This window comes from Nymphaea colorata, chromosome 6 (genome assembly GCF_008831285.2).
Source record: "Nymphaea colorata isolate Beijing-Zhang1983 chromosome 6, ASM883128v2, whole genome shotgun sequence".
Taxonomy (NCBI): Eukaryota; Viridiplantae; Streptophyta; class Magnoliopsida; order Nymphaeales; family Nymphaeaceae; genus Nymphaea; species Nymphaea colorata.
This window is the reverse complement of record NC_045143.1, coordinates 3,904,048-3,917,865: the sequence shown is the minus strand read 5'-3', so window position 1 is coordinate 3,917,865 and position 13,818 is coordinate 3,904,048. Positions and strand designations below refer to the sequence as shown.

At 38.7% G+C, this 13,818-nt stretch overlaps 2 protein-coding genes across 3 annotated transcripts in view; one reads left to right on the top strand and one right to left on the bottom strand.

Moving 5' to 3' along the window:
- The window catches only part of LOC116255729 (protein INVOLVED IN DE NOVO 2-like), a 95,191-nt gene that overhangs the window by 21,421 nt on the left and 59,952 nt on the right, over nucleotides 1-13,818 (top strand). The window lies entirely within an intron of this gene.
- On the bottom strand, nucleotides 3,633-7,510 carry LOC116255735 (EG45-like domain containing protein 2). Its single transcript, XM_031631685.2, has 3 exons — nucleotides 7,331-7,510; nucleotides 6,955-7,258; nucleotides 3,633-3,737 (listed from the first exon to the last, which is right to left on the bottom strand). The coding sequence occupies exons 1-3, from the start codon at nucleotides 7,443-7,445 to the stop codon at nucleotides 3,731-3,733; spliced, it is 426 nt and encodes a 141-aa protein (XP_031487545.1). The 5' UTR covers nucleotides 7,446-7,510; the 3' UTR covers nucleotides 3,633-3,730.

Sequence of the window (13,818 nt, the reverse complement as noted above, 5' to 3'; positions counted from 1 at the left end):
ATTTAGTTCCCTGACAAGAATCCTTAATGAGAAAACTGTCCATTCAATAAGTGGTGGGACGGGTTTTCCGGAAGTGTGATTCCGGTATCCACGCAATGGACACAAAAATATACGGCCCATTTTGATGGAACCGGAACTGAATTCAAATATTTTGAAATATGTTTCTGCTTCTTAAGTGAAATCCTGGGCTTTTAAAGAGGTTCGATGGAATGTTTCTTCGTTTTCACATTAACATCTTCAAAAGTTTGTTTTGTTATATATATGAGTGTCTTTTGGACATGGAAATCTGTGAATGTCTTCAACTAGAGATATCTGAATTCTACTAGAATTGATCAATGATAAGAATGAGACGAAAGATCCGCTACATCTTGTGCATGACTGTGCAAACTGCCGTATACGGTGGCCCTTTTTGCAAGGTTAGAATCTAACTAACCATCTCATTGAATTCTTGAATGTGTCCAACTAAGAGCGGAGCCAGAAAATTCTCATGAGAAGGGCCGAATTAAAGTTTTTAAACTTTGACTAAGGCCGAAATATCATTTTTTTAAAATTTTTATATAAAACAAGTGAAATTTTCTAAAATTTACATGTAAATTTCTTTCAAAAAAATTAAGGTAGGGTCACTGCCTATGCGGCCCCTACCTTAGCTCCGCTCCTATCCCCAACACAGTTCAGCAGTTCCAAAAATTTGTAGTTGCCTTTGTCATTGAAGGAGAAAAGAAAAGTGAGAAAAGCTCGAGCTAGGCCAGGCTCGTTCAAGTTTAAGTTAGGAAAAATGGGACCTGGCAGATCCACCTTATCCTGATAAACCCAGTTCAAATAGTGAGCTCCTGGCCTTCCTCAAGATCAAAGTCTTGCTTGAACCAACTATAGAGATACCAACTGATTGGATTTGAATTGAATGTATCCCTTACCAAATCCAATTGATCGGATGTTCATATATTAATTGCATTTGAATTTGGATATGTTCATAAGCACACTTATTTGGGTGGTCAGCATACAAAATCCATGATTTCATGTATCATATTTACAATGATCAACACTTGCACTTGTGCACGCCTTTAGTATGGTGCAACTCATAACTTGACAATGGTTACTAATTAGTCTCAGATTTCAACAGAGAAAGTAAGTAACTTCAAACATTTAGTTGTTGTAGAATTTTAATATCCATGAATTCGGCCGGAAAGTTTTGAATCTCAACCTGGATCTACATAATCGCATCTGGATTCAGACTTAATCGTAGCCAGATTCAGATTAGAAGTAAAAAAGAAATTGGTATACGAGTTCTCCTTTGCCTCTCAAAATCTGCGCAGCCGCTCATCAAGAACCATGTTGCTCTTAAGAGTTCATGAAGAATCTTGCTTCCTTTCACATAAGTCAAGAAGAAAAGGAAACATGAAAGAGATTTTTTTTCCTAAGTATGTCAGCTGATACCAACTACGAAGCACAATTGAAAAGAACAAAGTGTCATTGATCATTAGTCTCTTTTCTCCTTCCTTCTTTTTTGTGATTGATTCGAAAGGGGAAAAGGCCAAAAGGGTTATCTTTAAAACACAGGCAGCCTTTTGTTTGAAGTCAATATGGATGTCGACAGATCGAGTTTGGGTTCAACATTCACTAGTTCTAATCCAATAACCATAGACCAATTTATCAAATTAGGTGAAACTACAAACTAGAAGTTGATTTTTACCCACCAATCCATGGTCTAATATATGTTTGGATCGACTTTTACCAGATCCCACCTAATCTGGTACTTCCTTCTTCGGTTTGGACACCAAACTCAGACTTGGACCTGAACATCTGAAACCTGATCTGGATCATGGAAGGCATAAGATCCAAAATTTACAAGCAGCCGGGATCAGAACCTTCAAGCAATAATCATTATCTCCAAAGGGCCATTATTCTCAAGCAAACCTAAATATATATATATCCCGACGGTTTTAACCGTCCATATATGCCAACAATTGCCGGCGTTTAGCGTCGTCAAGGTATAGTGTAAATCCCAATGTTGTAATCCGTTGGGATAAACATCGAACCCAACGTTCCAAACTGTTGGGAAATTTTTGTTTATGCAAAGACTTGGAAGCGTTGGGAATACTACAACGATCTACCGACGATTTTCAATGTCAGGAACGGAGTCCCGTCTATAATTTTCCAGACGGTAGGTAAACCGTCGGTAAATTCTATGCCAACGGTTAAAACCATATTTTACCGGTGATTTTGACCATCGGCAATCGCCACAAATGTTGTAGCGGTTTAAACTTGAGCTTGACTCTTAAACAAGTCGGAGTTCGAGTTGAAGCCCAGTTGGCTAGACTCATTGCAGCCACGCTTAGACAGGCCAGTTTTTTAAAGTAGTAACTTATCATCACATTTCAGTACTTATCTAGTCATTATCAAGTCTGGACCCGAATTCAATTGTGGTGGTTCTAGGTCTAAGTTTTAGGGGACTGGCAGTTGGCTTCATGTGAAAAAATTTCAAGAAATACGACTATTTCTCCAACCGATGATTAAACCTAATTTTGTTCCTGATGACTTATTTTAATGGCAAGGTAGGTGTGGGCTTGTATGGGCAGCTCTCTCCATAGAAACATATAATTGTTTTTATTCATATGTTAGGTTATGGTTTATCCATATAATTTAGTTTATTATAAATTGGAGCCCCTCAAATCTCAGATTTCTTATTTAGTGTGTCGGCCATGAGTTCTTAACTCCACTATTGAAGTTGTTAGTTAGAGTGCTTGCATGAAACTCATGATAAAACTCAAAAACTTTGGTGGTTAATAAAATAAAGGGTGTTTGATGCGGGCTGGAGAAAACCAAAGCTCTACAAATATGCCTTTTTCAGTCACGCAGGGAAAGGGGTTGTAGGGAAACGATGTCCGCGATAACTTCTTCCTTGTTTGATGGCAACAAGTATATCGTTCGGTGAATTAACTAATTATCGAGTCGGCCCAGTGCCCTTTTTTGCGAGTTGGCGTAATACCAGGTACCCACCGGGCCTGGCAAGGTGCCCATCCTTACTTACACCCTCAGCTATATCCAGGAATGGAATTAGGAAACTTTTTATTGGAGGAACCGAATTATAGTTTTAAATTTTGATAAGGGCCAGAATATAATTTTCAAAATTTTTATACTAGTTAAACTAAAATTTTTAAAAATTATAACTAAAACTTTTCTTTTCAATCTGTGGGGGCACCATCGTCCCCTGCTGGCACTCTCTTGGCTCTGCCCCACACGTCGCGCGGACGTTCTTTCGAATTTTTAATTTAAATTAGGATATTCATCTTGTCACTCTTGGTTGGATCTTATGGCAAGACTATTTATATATACTTATTTTTTGGGTTCTGCACGTTAGAGATTATTGACTTATTTCTTTAATTTTTAATTTGTCAATAATTAGGTGTGGAATAACTCCTGAGTTAGAGGTTAACAGACTAGTAAGCGGCCTTCTGGTAGTGGTAAACCTTCGACCAGATCTCCAACGGCTACAATTTTGGCGTGATATATATGGAGACTCACACACCCATGCACGCATCACATATATGAGACGCTTCCTCCACAACACACACATACACACACGTGCATGCATCCCATACACACCCAGAAGTGGGAGACTTGCAGCACAAAAATGTTTATGAACGTATAATTTCCTTTATCTTGATACATGAATATTACATTGTGATGAAAGAAACCGCGGCACCATACGGTCACACCAAGCACCTCCATCTCATACCCTGCATCACCATATTCGTTGATATTCAGTTCAGAATAAAGTTTAAAAGGGTAGTAAAACTCCATACCCATAACAGCAAAACTAGCTTCACTCGTTCAAGTAAGTGAGAGGCTAATATCACCACCCAAGTAAAGGCCGAAGCCTCCCCCACTTTCCTCTATCTCCCCAAAATGGTTACATACTTCAACTTGCATGTTGATATCTATCCTATTCTTTTTACAATACATAGAGTTAATGTTACGAAAGTTCAAAACAAAAACCGATCGCGTAATAGCCCATACGCCTCCATTGCACAAACCGCACGAGAAAAAAAGGAGACATAAAAACAAGAGTTCAGCATAAATAGTAGCCAGTGTTGTAACACCCTATTACCAGAAAATGTAACCTCATATTGAATATTTTTGAAAAACTTCGGGAGTCTGTAAGAGTGTTGACTAAATAAATGGTTGTTCTGGTTTCTATCCATTTTGAGGATGAGACCAAAACTGCTATATGATAAGTTGTAACCTGCAAAACTAGGTGCCGGAGTTAGGTGTGAGAGTAGACTCAATTGTTGCTTTGCATATGTATATATGCAAGTACATATATTTACATACTAGCGTCTTCCTTAATTTGAAATATATACATTAATGTTCATGTCACCAACTGGGCCTTTGACTGAAACAAGTGGATCATTGTCGACCTAAGATGTTTTTTCAGACGAAGGTTTCCAAGTTTAACAGTCCTTGAAAGGCAACTGAACTGGACATAGCAGGTTAAATCACTGTTCCATCTCTGCTAAAGAAGAGAGAACATTTCAAGAGTATTCAGTCGCTTATAACAAGGCTGCCTATTAGTTCTTTTTTCATTCTACTCTTCAGAAGAGAGCCGAAGCTTTTACCTAATCTCTTGTCTCTACTATGTTTCAACTTACATATCAATGGCTTCTTTTTTGTAGCACAGGGAGTTGATGTACTCGAGATTCAAAATCGATCATCTACTAACTCCTACTCTGACCGTTGCACCAACCCCTATCAGTTTTCTTTGGCTTCGATATTGTCAAAACAATATCAGCCATATATGAGAGAGGAAAATCTTTTTTTCTTTTTCTGTCACCTCAAAGTAAGGGTATTTTAGTCATTTCAGTTTTTCCAAGTGTAAGGCGAACCACCAAGGAGTAATTTATAAATGCGATGTCTTGAATTATATTGCACTGTGGCCTACGTTGCAATCAAACTGCTGGAAATTAAAGGGAAAATGAAATGTGTGTTCGTTTTCTTCTTTGCAACGTCGCCTTTAGTTTCGATAGGATTCTCGGATTCCTTTCACACTCTGGTCAAACACAAGATAGACATAACAGGGCAGGCTGAGAAAAGCTCCCTTCTCCTGTCATTTTCTCATTTTCTTTATTTCGTCGGGGACCGATATCAAACTAATGGAGTTGCTGAAGCTCGTACGTTCAGAAAGGTCAGTAACACCTTGATTGTTCTTCGTTTGACCAGAAGAATGTTGAAACATGAATTACAGATTAGAAAGAAAGTGCCACAAATTGACTAAGTCTAATACCAAATGTTAGAAATCCCAAACTTACATCTGGTAGGACAAAACTTGAGCAACAGATTTCCAGACTTGTGACTAAAATTAAGACAATTATGGTGAAGTACTATTCTGTGGTTTAATAACTTTAGTTTCCATAAGAAATTATTGTAGGAAATTTCAGAGAGAGAAAGAGAAAGAGAGCTCAACCTCAAGGGGCATCACATAGCTGGTCAGATAAGAGCTTATGAAAAAGTATGTCGGTAGTTCTATTTTTTTGGGTATTATATCTTTGTGTTTTAAGTAGTGGAGGGTGGTACTTAAGTTGAACGCACATCACTGTCATCAATGTTAATGCAGCTCCCTTCAGGCTTCTTTTCCAAAAGTTGAATTATTAACCTTCTACTCACCCGAAAATGCCAAGAAAAACCTGAAATGAAAAATCTTTGTTCTTGTCTAGAATTTTAGCTTACTCCCTGGGGTTGTCTTGCTCTTATGCTAAAGACAAAGGAGTGTCTCTTGTCGGGTTGTCTTCCAACTCAAAACCAGGTCATTTACAGGATGCTTGGAGGTAAAATCAAGCAGTCTATGTGCTTTGAGGTCCAAATTAAATGTTTGGGATGCCGGAAAAGACCAAAGCACTAGTTATATAAAATGCAAAAAAAATTAAACAACATTTTAGACATAAAGTCCATTCAAAAAAGGGAAATCAATGGCACCAACAAACAAATAACCAAATGCCCACAAAGCATTAATACGTAAATGAGTAATTTATGTGAGCCAGGCAATTCACATGCATGTGCCTTAGGCATTGCCACCAATATATACTAATTAAGTGCTGTAGCATGCAGAGTCACTCATTCTTCACTAAAAGTATACTGCAAAACTTTGAAGATGAAGTTATAATGTTTCTTGGACCTCCTCAATCGATCGTGAGACGTATTCTTGGAAGATATCGTAATATACACAAATATGTATAATAAAAAGGACCATTCACAATTTGCTTCTATTGTGCTTTCAAAAATAGCTCTAGCTAGTTCTAAAGCAACCGTAACCCAACCAATATAAGAATCTCACCCTATTCTGGTGGCCTATCCTATCATATGATATATACAATTACGTAAATCTGGTCCTCTCATTATAATTAATATATGTCATTAACGTTCCCCATATATATTATATGGATATTTATATACAAACAGAGAGAGAGAGAGAGAGAGAGAGAGAGAGAGAGAGAGAGAGAGAGAGAGAGAGAGAGAGAGAGAGAGAGGGAGTTGAAATCAGTTGGTAGTATGTTACTGAATTGTTAAATATCCAAAACTTATCTTTAAAAATCTCAATGACAAGGAGTATTAGCAATAGGCTCTAGTGTGGTAAAATTAACATGGAGTATTAGCAATAGGTTCTAGTGTAGAAATGGTTTATGGTACTTTCAACGATAAATTTTTAGTAGTATTTTGACTTATGGGTTTAATTAATTAACCGTCACTTAACCAGCTAACACCAAAGTAGATTTCTTGTTTACATGTATTACTTTGTTTCAAATTTTAATAGAAGAGATCTCGAGCTCATATTGAGCCCAAAGAGTTGATGGGCCTAGTCAAGTTGGTGTTGTTTCGGGGTCAATATAAGCGTTGACCAACGTCATTTATCCCGTTCACTGTAAGAAAATTGGCCGGAGATATAGAGAGAGGGGTGATTACTGTAAGAACTCGATGTTGATCTGCTTGGCATGGGCGGAGTTGGCGATGACGGAGAAGGCGTCGTTGGAGAGGACGAATGTGGTTCCCGCGCTCGACGGCGTCGAAACAGGCGGCGCGCGGTCGACGATCCTGACCGTCACTGTCTGACCCGCCAAGCAAGGGTTGGGGGGCGTCGCACCGCTCAGGCACCTGACCGAGTAGTCCCTCCCACACGCTGCACCGTTGTCCCAGATCCGATCGTCCACTGCCGCAAACAAGTTATTCGCCGGAATCTGCACCACGCTCGTCCCGTAGCAGGCCGTCGCTGCCACAGCGCTGTCCATTCAGTGTACAAGTATAGAGAAATAGAGAGAGTATTTGTGGTGGAGGTGCTTACGGACGTAAGGGCGATTGTAGAAAGCAGCTGTTCCGACGTCCGCCCGACAGAATCCGGCGAAAATCTGGAAGAGTGCAACCAGTAAAATGGCTGCTGCAGAAAGAGGTTGTGACATTTCTCTCTTCCCCTTGTTTCTCTCCTCTCTATCCGGTGACGATAGCCGAAGAGCCTCTCTCTGCGCTGTGTGTCTTATACAGGACCAAAGTTTCTGATGAATGCGACCCTTGACGTGAAATTTTAAAAGGCATACAGCATTTTTATTAATATGAATTATACCATAGTCCAAGAATGCCAACAAGAGCGCCGTTTATTTACCTGCTAGCTATCCTCACTTGAAAGATAGAAATATTATAGTTGTTGATCAGGTCAACTGTTTCATACCTAGATCTACCCGTCTAAACAAGGATGTTAATATATCTGAGTTGCATTGGATGTCCCAACCAAACATTTTTTAAAATCAGATATGAAAAAAAAATTAATATCTCATTAATGTCTCATATCAGATTCGGATATCAGGAATGACAACTGATCTGATTAAGCCTTGGTTTTGAGTAGATATATAAATATTTGATTATATCCAAGCTCGGATCGGATTGAGTAGTTTTCACTTTTTTACATATGAATGTCCTTAAAAATTTCATAAATTTTTGGCGCCGTCACTGGCGATAACATGTCTTCCCGTGTCAAGAGGATGTTACTTATATTGTCTAAGACTAAGAGCCTTCCAGTTAGCCAGCAATGGTATTTTGATCGTTTCAAATCCATAAAATATAATCCCTATAAGCTTTTAACACATAACGTGCTCCAGAAAATGTTATTGTTATCTATAAAAAATACCAAAAGTTTGGAGTATTTTCTATTAACGACAAACTTTTACGTATGACGTCTGGAATTTCGTTTAAGACACGGTCAACGTGGTGGCCGGAGTTGTGCCGACGCGCTTTGGCGGGCCCTGGTTCCGGCCAGGCGGCGAGTTATGAGACGCGCAATTTATAGAAAGCTGGCGCGCCGGCAACCCGACGACCACGTTACATTTATTGAAAACCCAAAAAGAGATAAAAATCTGTGGGCTTCTATCGCTGAACGTCAAGTACATGGGGTGCCATTTGACTTGCAGTATTGTTTCTGCGCACATTCATCCGTTCCATTCAACCGGCTATTCAGTCTGACCAAAAATATTAAAAATTTTATTTTTTAGTAAAAACGATGTGTATAATTAAACATTCTTAAAATATTTTAAAAGATAGATAATCTACTGGCCTTTTATTTATATTTAACATCATTAGCAAACACGGCTTAAAATAAAATGTAAAGAGTATGCACAGTTGGTCAATGGGGTGTCATTTATGTGCAACACTTAATTGAAGAGTGTACTATTGGATCACTTATTTCTCGAATTAGCCTTCAACCCTCTAACAAAGCAAACATAGTGGCTTTTATCTCTAGCCTACCACCAAACACTACTTAAAAATGAAAAAAAAAAAAAGTGCAGATTCACGGGAGTAAAAAGGCATGAGCTGAAAAGAGTGCACATTGACCTGGTTCAGGTTCAATTCTGAAAAGGACTTGGTTAGGAATTGAATCGGACTTGGAAATGATGCTCTAATATAAATTATGCAGAGAGTGGGAAGAAAATGAAAGGCTTATCGCTTTCTACCGAATATGCCATTTCTTTCACTCTGACCATGCATGAACAACGTTTTATGCGATAGCAGCATATTTTTTCGACCAAGAGTTCTTTTTACCTCCATTCACGTAAACCATCACAGCAAATAAGCTTCTTTAGATTTGTCTCTTCTCTTCTTCATCTACCTTTTTACTACCATTCACGATCTCTTTTTCTTCCTCTTCATCATCTGGTGCAGGAGTATTATTGTAAAGTAATATAAATTATATCTTTTCATTTCTTTTATGTAGTCCAAAACAAATATGATTTTAGCAATTCTTTCATTTTTATTCAAACAAGTTTTATAATCACTTCTTTTCTTTTCTTTTTTTTCTAATTTCATTTTCCTCCCTTTATTTTTCTTTCCTTTTTATCCCTCTCATTCTTTCCATTTTCCTCCATCCAAACAAAGCGTTAGTCCTTCGCTACCCGACCGGCGAGGCAAGGGTTGGGGGGCATTGTGCCGTTTAGGCATCTGATAGAGTAGTCCTTGTCACACGCTGCGCAGTTATTCGCTGTAATCTGCACCACGCCATGCCATCTTTGCCACAGAGCTGGATTGTGGTGGAGGTGCTTACGGAATAAGGGGTGACTCTGGAAAACCAGCTGTTCAGTAGCGGATATTGTATGAATGACTGGTGCTGGCCACTGCCCAAGCCAGTCCTTGAAGTATTTTATTGTGACGGAACTTTAAGTTCAGCTATTTTTTGTGCCCACACTAAACTGAATGACTGGTGTGGGTCAATGCCGGTCTGGCAGGGGCTCCGGCCAAGCTGCGACTTCGCCAATAGCAATGTACAGACCGCTGGGGCCCGGCTGCGCTGGGAACCCGACGACCACGTTATATTTATTGAGAACCCAAAAAAAAAAAAAAATTTGGAAAGCTGGATGACGCCGGTATTGGCCACCACATTCGAAGTCACAGAAGATTCGGAACAGTAAGCAAATCTACTGTTTAACTGGTCTCTGTCTCCTTTCTTTAATGAGTTGACAATTGAAACTCTGTTTGATAGTTCGGGATCACGGCATGAGATCGGTGCAAACGCAAGACAAGTGATTGGGTAGAAATTTCGGCTCTCTTTAGTAACCGGTCTTTCCCTTTTTTCATTGTATGGCTGATAAGAACAACCACGATTGAAGGTTCATTGAATTTGACTCGGATCCCCAAACTCACACTCTATCCAATTGTTCTCCACTCAACTGGTGAACCCAGTTGATCGAGCTTAGTAGTCAGTCGCTCGAGTCTTGGTGCAAGCCGACGAAGCCAACTCGGCCTGGTTCGGTGCATATGATTGTACGATCCAAAACAAGCGGACGAGTCGTATCGTGTTCAGTTCACTTGCTAATCCAAATCCATGAATCGTTCGCTTGCTAGTCAGCAAACCAAGTTCGAGAACCAACTGTTCGGATTTGGGTCACCCAAGAAACTCAAAATTAAGCTGCTCCGTATATATCCATGGATCAGGTACTTATAGTGACAATTTTCTGTAGTGATCCAGATTTGTGGTGGTGCTATCACTTAAACGTCATTTCATGTTGAAACAGTAAAAGATATTTAGATCCAATGTCCTTGTTAGTAAGTTAATGTGTTCACATTCAAGTCAGAAAGTTTGGATCCACCTGGTATGAAAGACTTGACCCGTTAAATCGTGGGACCTGGGCCCAGCAGACACCTCTCACATCCTACCCGATTCCAGATCCATGGGGGTCCCGGATTTTCCCTTAGTAACAAGTTTTTTGGATATGGACTTGGTCTGATTCAAATCATTATGGGAGCTGCGCCCTTTTCTTTAGTGATGTTGAGACTCGGGTCCGCACCATAAGTAGAAATGGATAGCTTTAATTGGATTTCTGACCAGAACGAGTCCTTTACACATGGACGGTTTACACATTGAAAAGGAGTGCACATTGACTTGGATTGGATTCAAGTTGTTGATTGGGACTTGGTCAATAGCTGGATCGCGCTTGGTTTGTATCGTAATCAAATACGACATCGGATCTTATTTTTTCATGTTCTAAGAGGCTTAGCATAGCTGGTAGGGCAGTCGAGTGGATGGTTATTGGCAGTTTGATTTCCTTGGTCTCTAGACTCCTTTGTTGTACATAGAGACACAAAGATGCACTAGTTCATGTGCAGTGCCGGCCAATGACGTAGCCATATGGTGGCTGGTGTGGGCAGTTGCCCACACCAGCCTCACAAAATTAGTTTAATATATATGTTAATGTTTTGATATATTTGATTGTTATATATGTAAGTGCCAAAAAAAATTATAGGTATTGAATGAGTTCCCTCACTAGAAAAAATTTCTAGTTCTACTAGTGGTGCGGGCACATCACCAAAGTCCCGGAGCATCCCTAGACTCTTGAGACAAGGAAAAAAAGAAATAATGGAGAGATGAGATTATCATTTTTGTTCACCTCAACTTAATTTTTGCATGTAAAGTATTATGTCCTTTGGCACTTTTTGGTAGTCAAATGTAAGAGAAGAAAAAGAGGACTGAGAGGACTTTGCCTGAGCATTTAATGTCTTTCACCTATTTATACCCACTTCTAACTTTTATTAATTTCTTTCAATCTTAATTTTTGCTTCCATTTTTAGAAAAATAACCATTTTTGTGATTTTTTTCCTAAGGTCAATGTTTTACATGAAAACTGAAGAATAAAAGGTTTAAAAAAAATTCTCTTAACGTGAAAAACAAAAAAAAAAATCTTAGCAAAAATGACAAGAAGGCAATCTAGCTGTAGAGTAATATTGAGGAAAAGAAATTGTAACTTAGCTTTTTCTGTTTAATTTCTGTTTCTGGAACGAGCGATAGAGCTGGGAGGTAGGCTCCATGCTTTTATTCGAAATGAATGACTTAGGTACAAACTCATTAGGGTTTGAGAATAATAAATTTGATATCAGATCCTCTCCCTCTGATTTAAATTCGACCTTTTTCTTAATTCAAAAAGAGAAAATAAGGATTTTGAGTGTGAATCTTATGTCTAAAATAAGATCCTTAGTTTGACTAAACAAGGGGTTTTTTTTTCCTACTTGACTTATTCATGAGCATATTGTCCTCATACATGAGTATATAAATAGTATTGAGCATCATAATGGTGTTTCGTTTATGCTCAAGCCACATCTTTCCAAAGCCTATGATAGTTGAGGAGATCATTAATAGATTGGTTGGCATAGTTGGCAAACTCGGGAATCGGACTCGATTCAATAGATGACCAGGTCAATAGGTCAGCAAGTTGACTCGAGGACTCGGTTGGGTCAAATCATAAATTGTTATAGTGCATTTTTATTGTAATATTGTAGCTTGATCTACTTTCTTCCCACCCAACATAGAGCAGGGCAGAGCAAGTGGGGCTGGCAGGGGCCCTGCCCTCCGCCGTCAAAGAAAAATTTTTGGCTCCATCTCTGATGATCTTGGCCATGATTTGCAAACTTAAAACTAAGAACACTTAGCTTGTATTTATTTATACCTCTCTCTCTCTCTCTCTCTCTTTTTATTTATTTATATATATATATATACACCTAATTCTCCATAGACCTCTAGATGTTTAGAAATTGCCGGTGCGAGTATATTTACAAATTGTTGGGCAAGTATTTTGTTCATGTATTTTAAAAAATATATATATAAGATTATTTAAAAAAAAAAAAAAACTTAAGCATCAAGATTAATTTTTGCACTGTAAAACAATTGAAGCAAACTCGGACGATTCACATCCGAGTCACCGATCCAATGAGTCAGCCGATTTTTGGTTGAGTTAGTCAAGTTTTGGTGTTGACTCGCTTGGGTCCTGACTCGTGGCCTAGTGAGAGAGCGATCCGGAGCCGACTCAGGACTCACCGAGTTAGCCAACAATTCGATTGGGCCTTCCAACACAATGAAGTCACTACAATCTCATATGTTGTTGTTATTATTGGTAGAGAATGAAGATTCCTTTATGCAAAGTGATGTCTTAGACGGGGAGATCTCCTCTCCCCTTGCCTTTTCCTCTGATGATAAAACTGTTCATTTGGAAGCTGAATTTGTCATTGTTTTGTCATTGTTTCTGCTTTCTTGCTTGTTGATAATATTATTCTCCTTTGTGAGGCTAAACTGCAGCAGCTTGGAAATAAGGCTGGGCATCGGGCCAGGCCGCCGCCGGGTACCCGGCCCAACTTCAGGCCGGGCAAAAGGGACCTGGGCCGGCTCGACTCGTTATCGGGCCGGTTCGGGTGGGCTCGATAAGCCCAATTTGGACTCGATAATTTATTTTTAAATTTTTTATTAATTTATATATATAATTATAATATTTTTATTATAATTAATTATATTTATATATTATTTTATATTAAAATATATTTTTAAATATAATTGGGCTGAACCCGAACTCAGTACTCGGACTCCGTTTTTGGATTCGTTGCCCAGGTGAAAAAGGTGTTGAAGGAGTTTGAATTGAAAACTAGCTTGAAGTACAATCTAGATAAATCAATCACAATACTTTCCACACCTCATATTGGAATGATGGTCTCTCTTGAGCATCAAGAGCACAAAAGACCTTTGCACGCTGCTCATTAAAAAAAGTTGAGTGGCCGTAAAAATGTTCGGTAAAATAGTATAATACAAACGAAATAAATGTTTTTAACTAGTATTGCCATTTTGGTATACCTTTTATTTTTTATATCAAACGAAATAAATGTTTTTAAGTTTGGAGGCTAAGCTTGAGAAGTTTCCCAACGAAGACTCCTTTACGGAGATGCTAAAAGTTGAATGCACATTTTAAAGCAGTTTCCGGCCATAGGGTAGCAAACTAATTTTAATTTTCATATAAATATATATATCTGCCA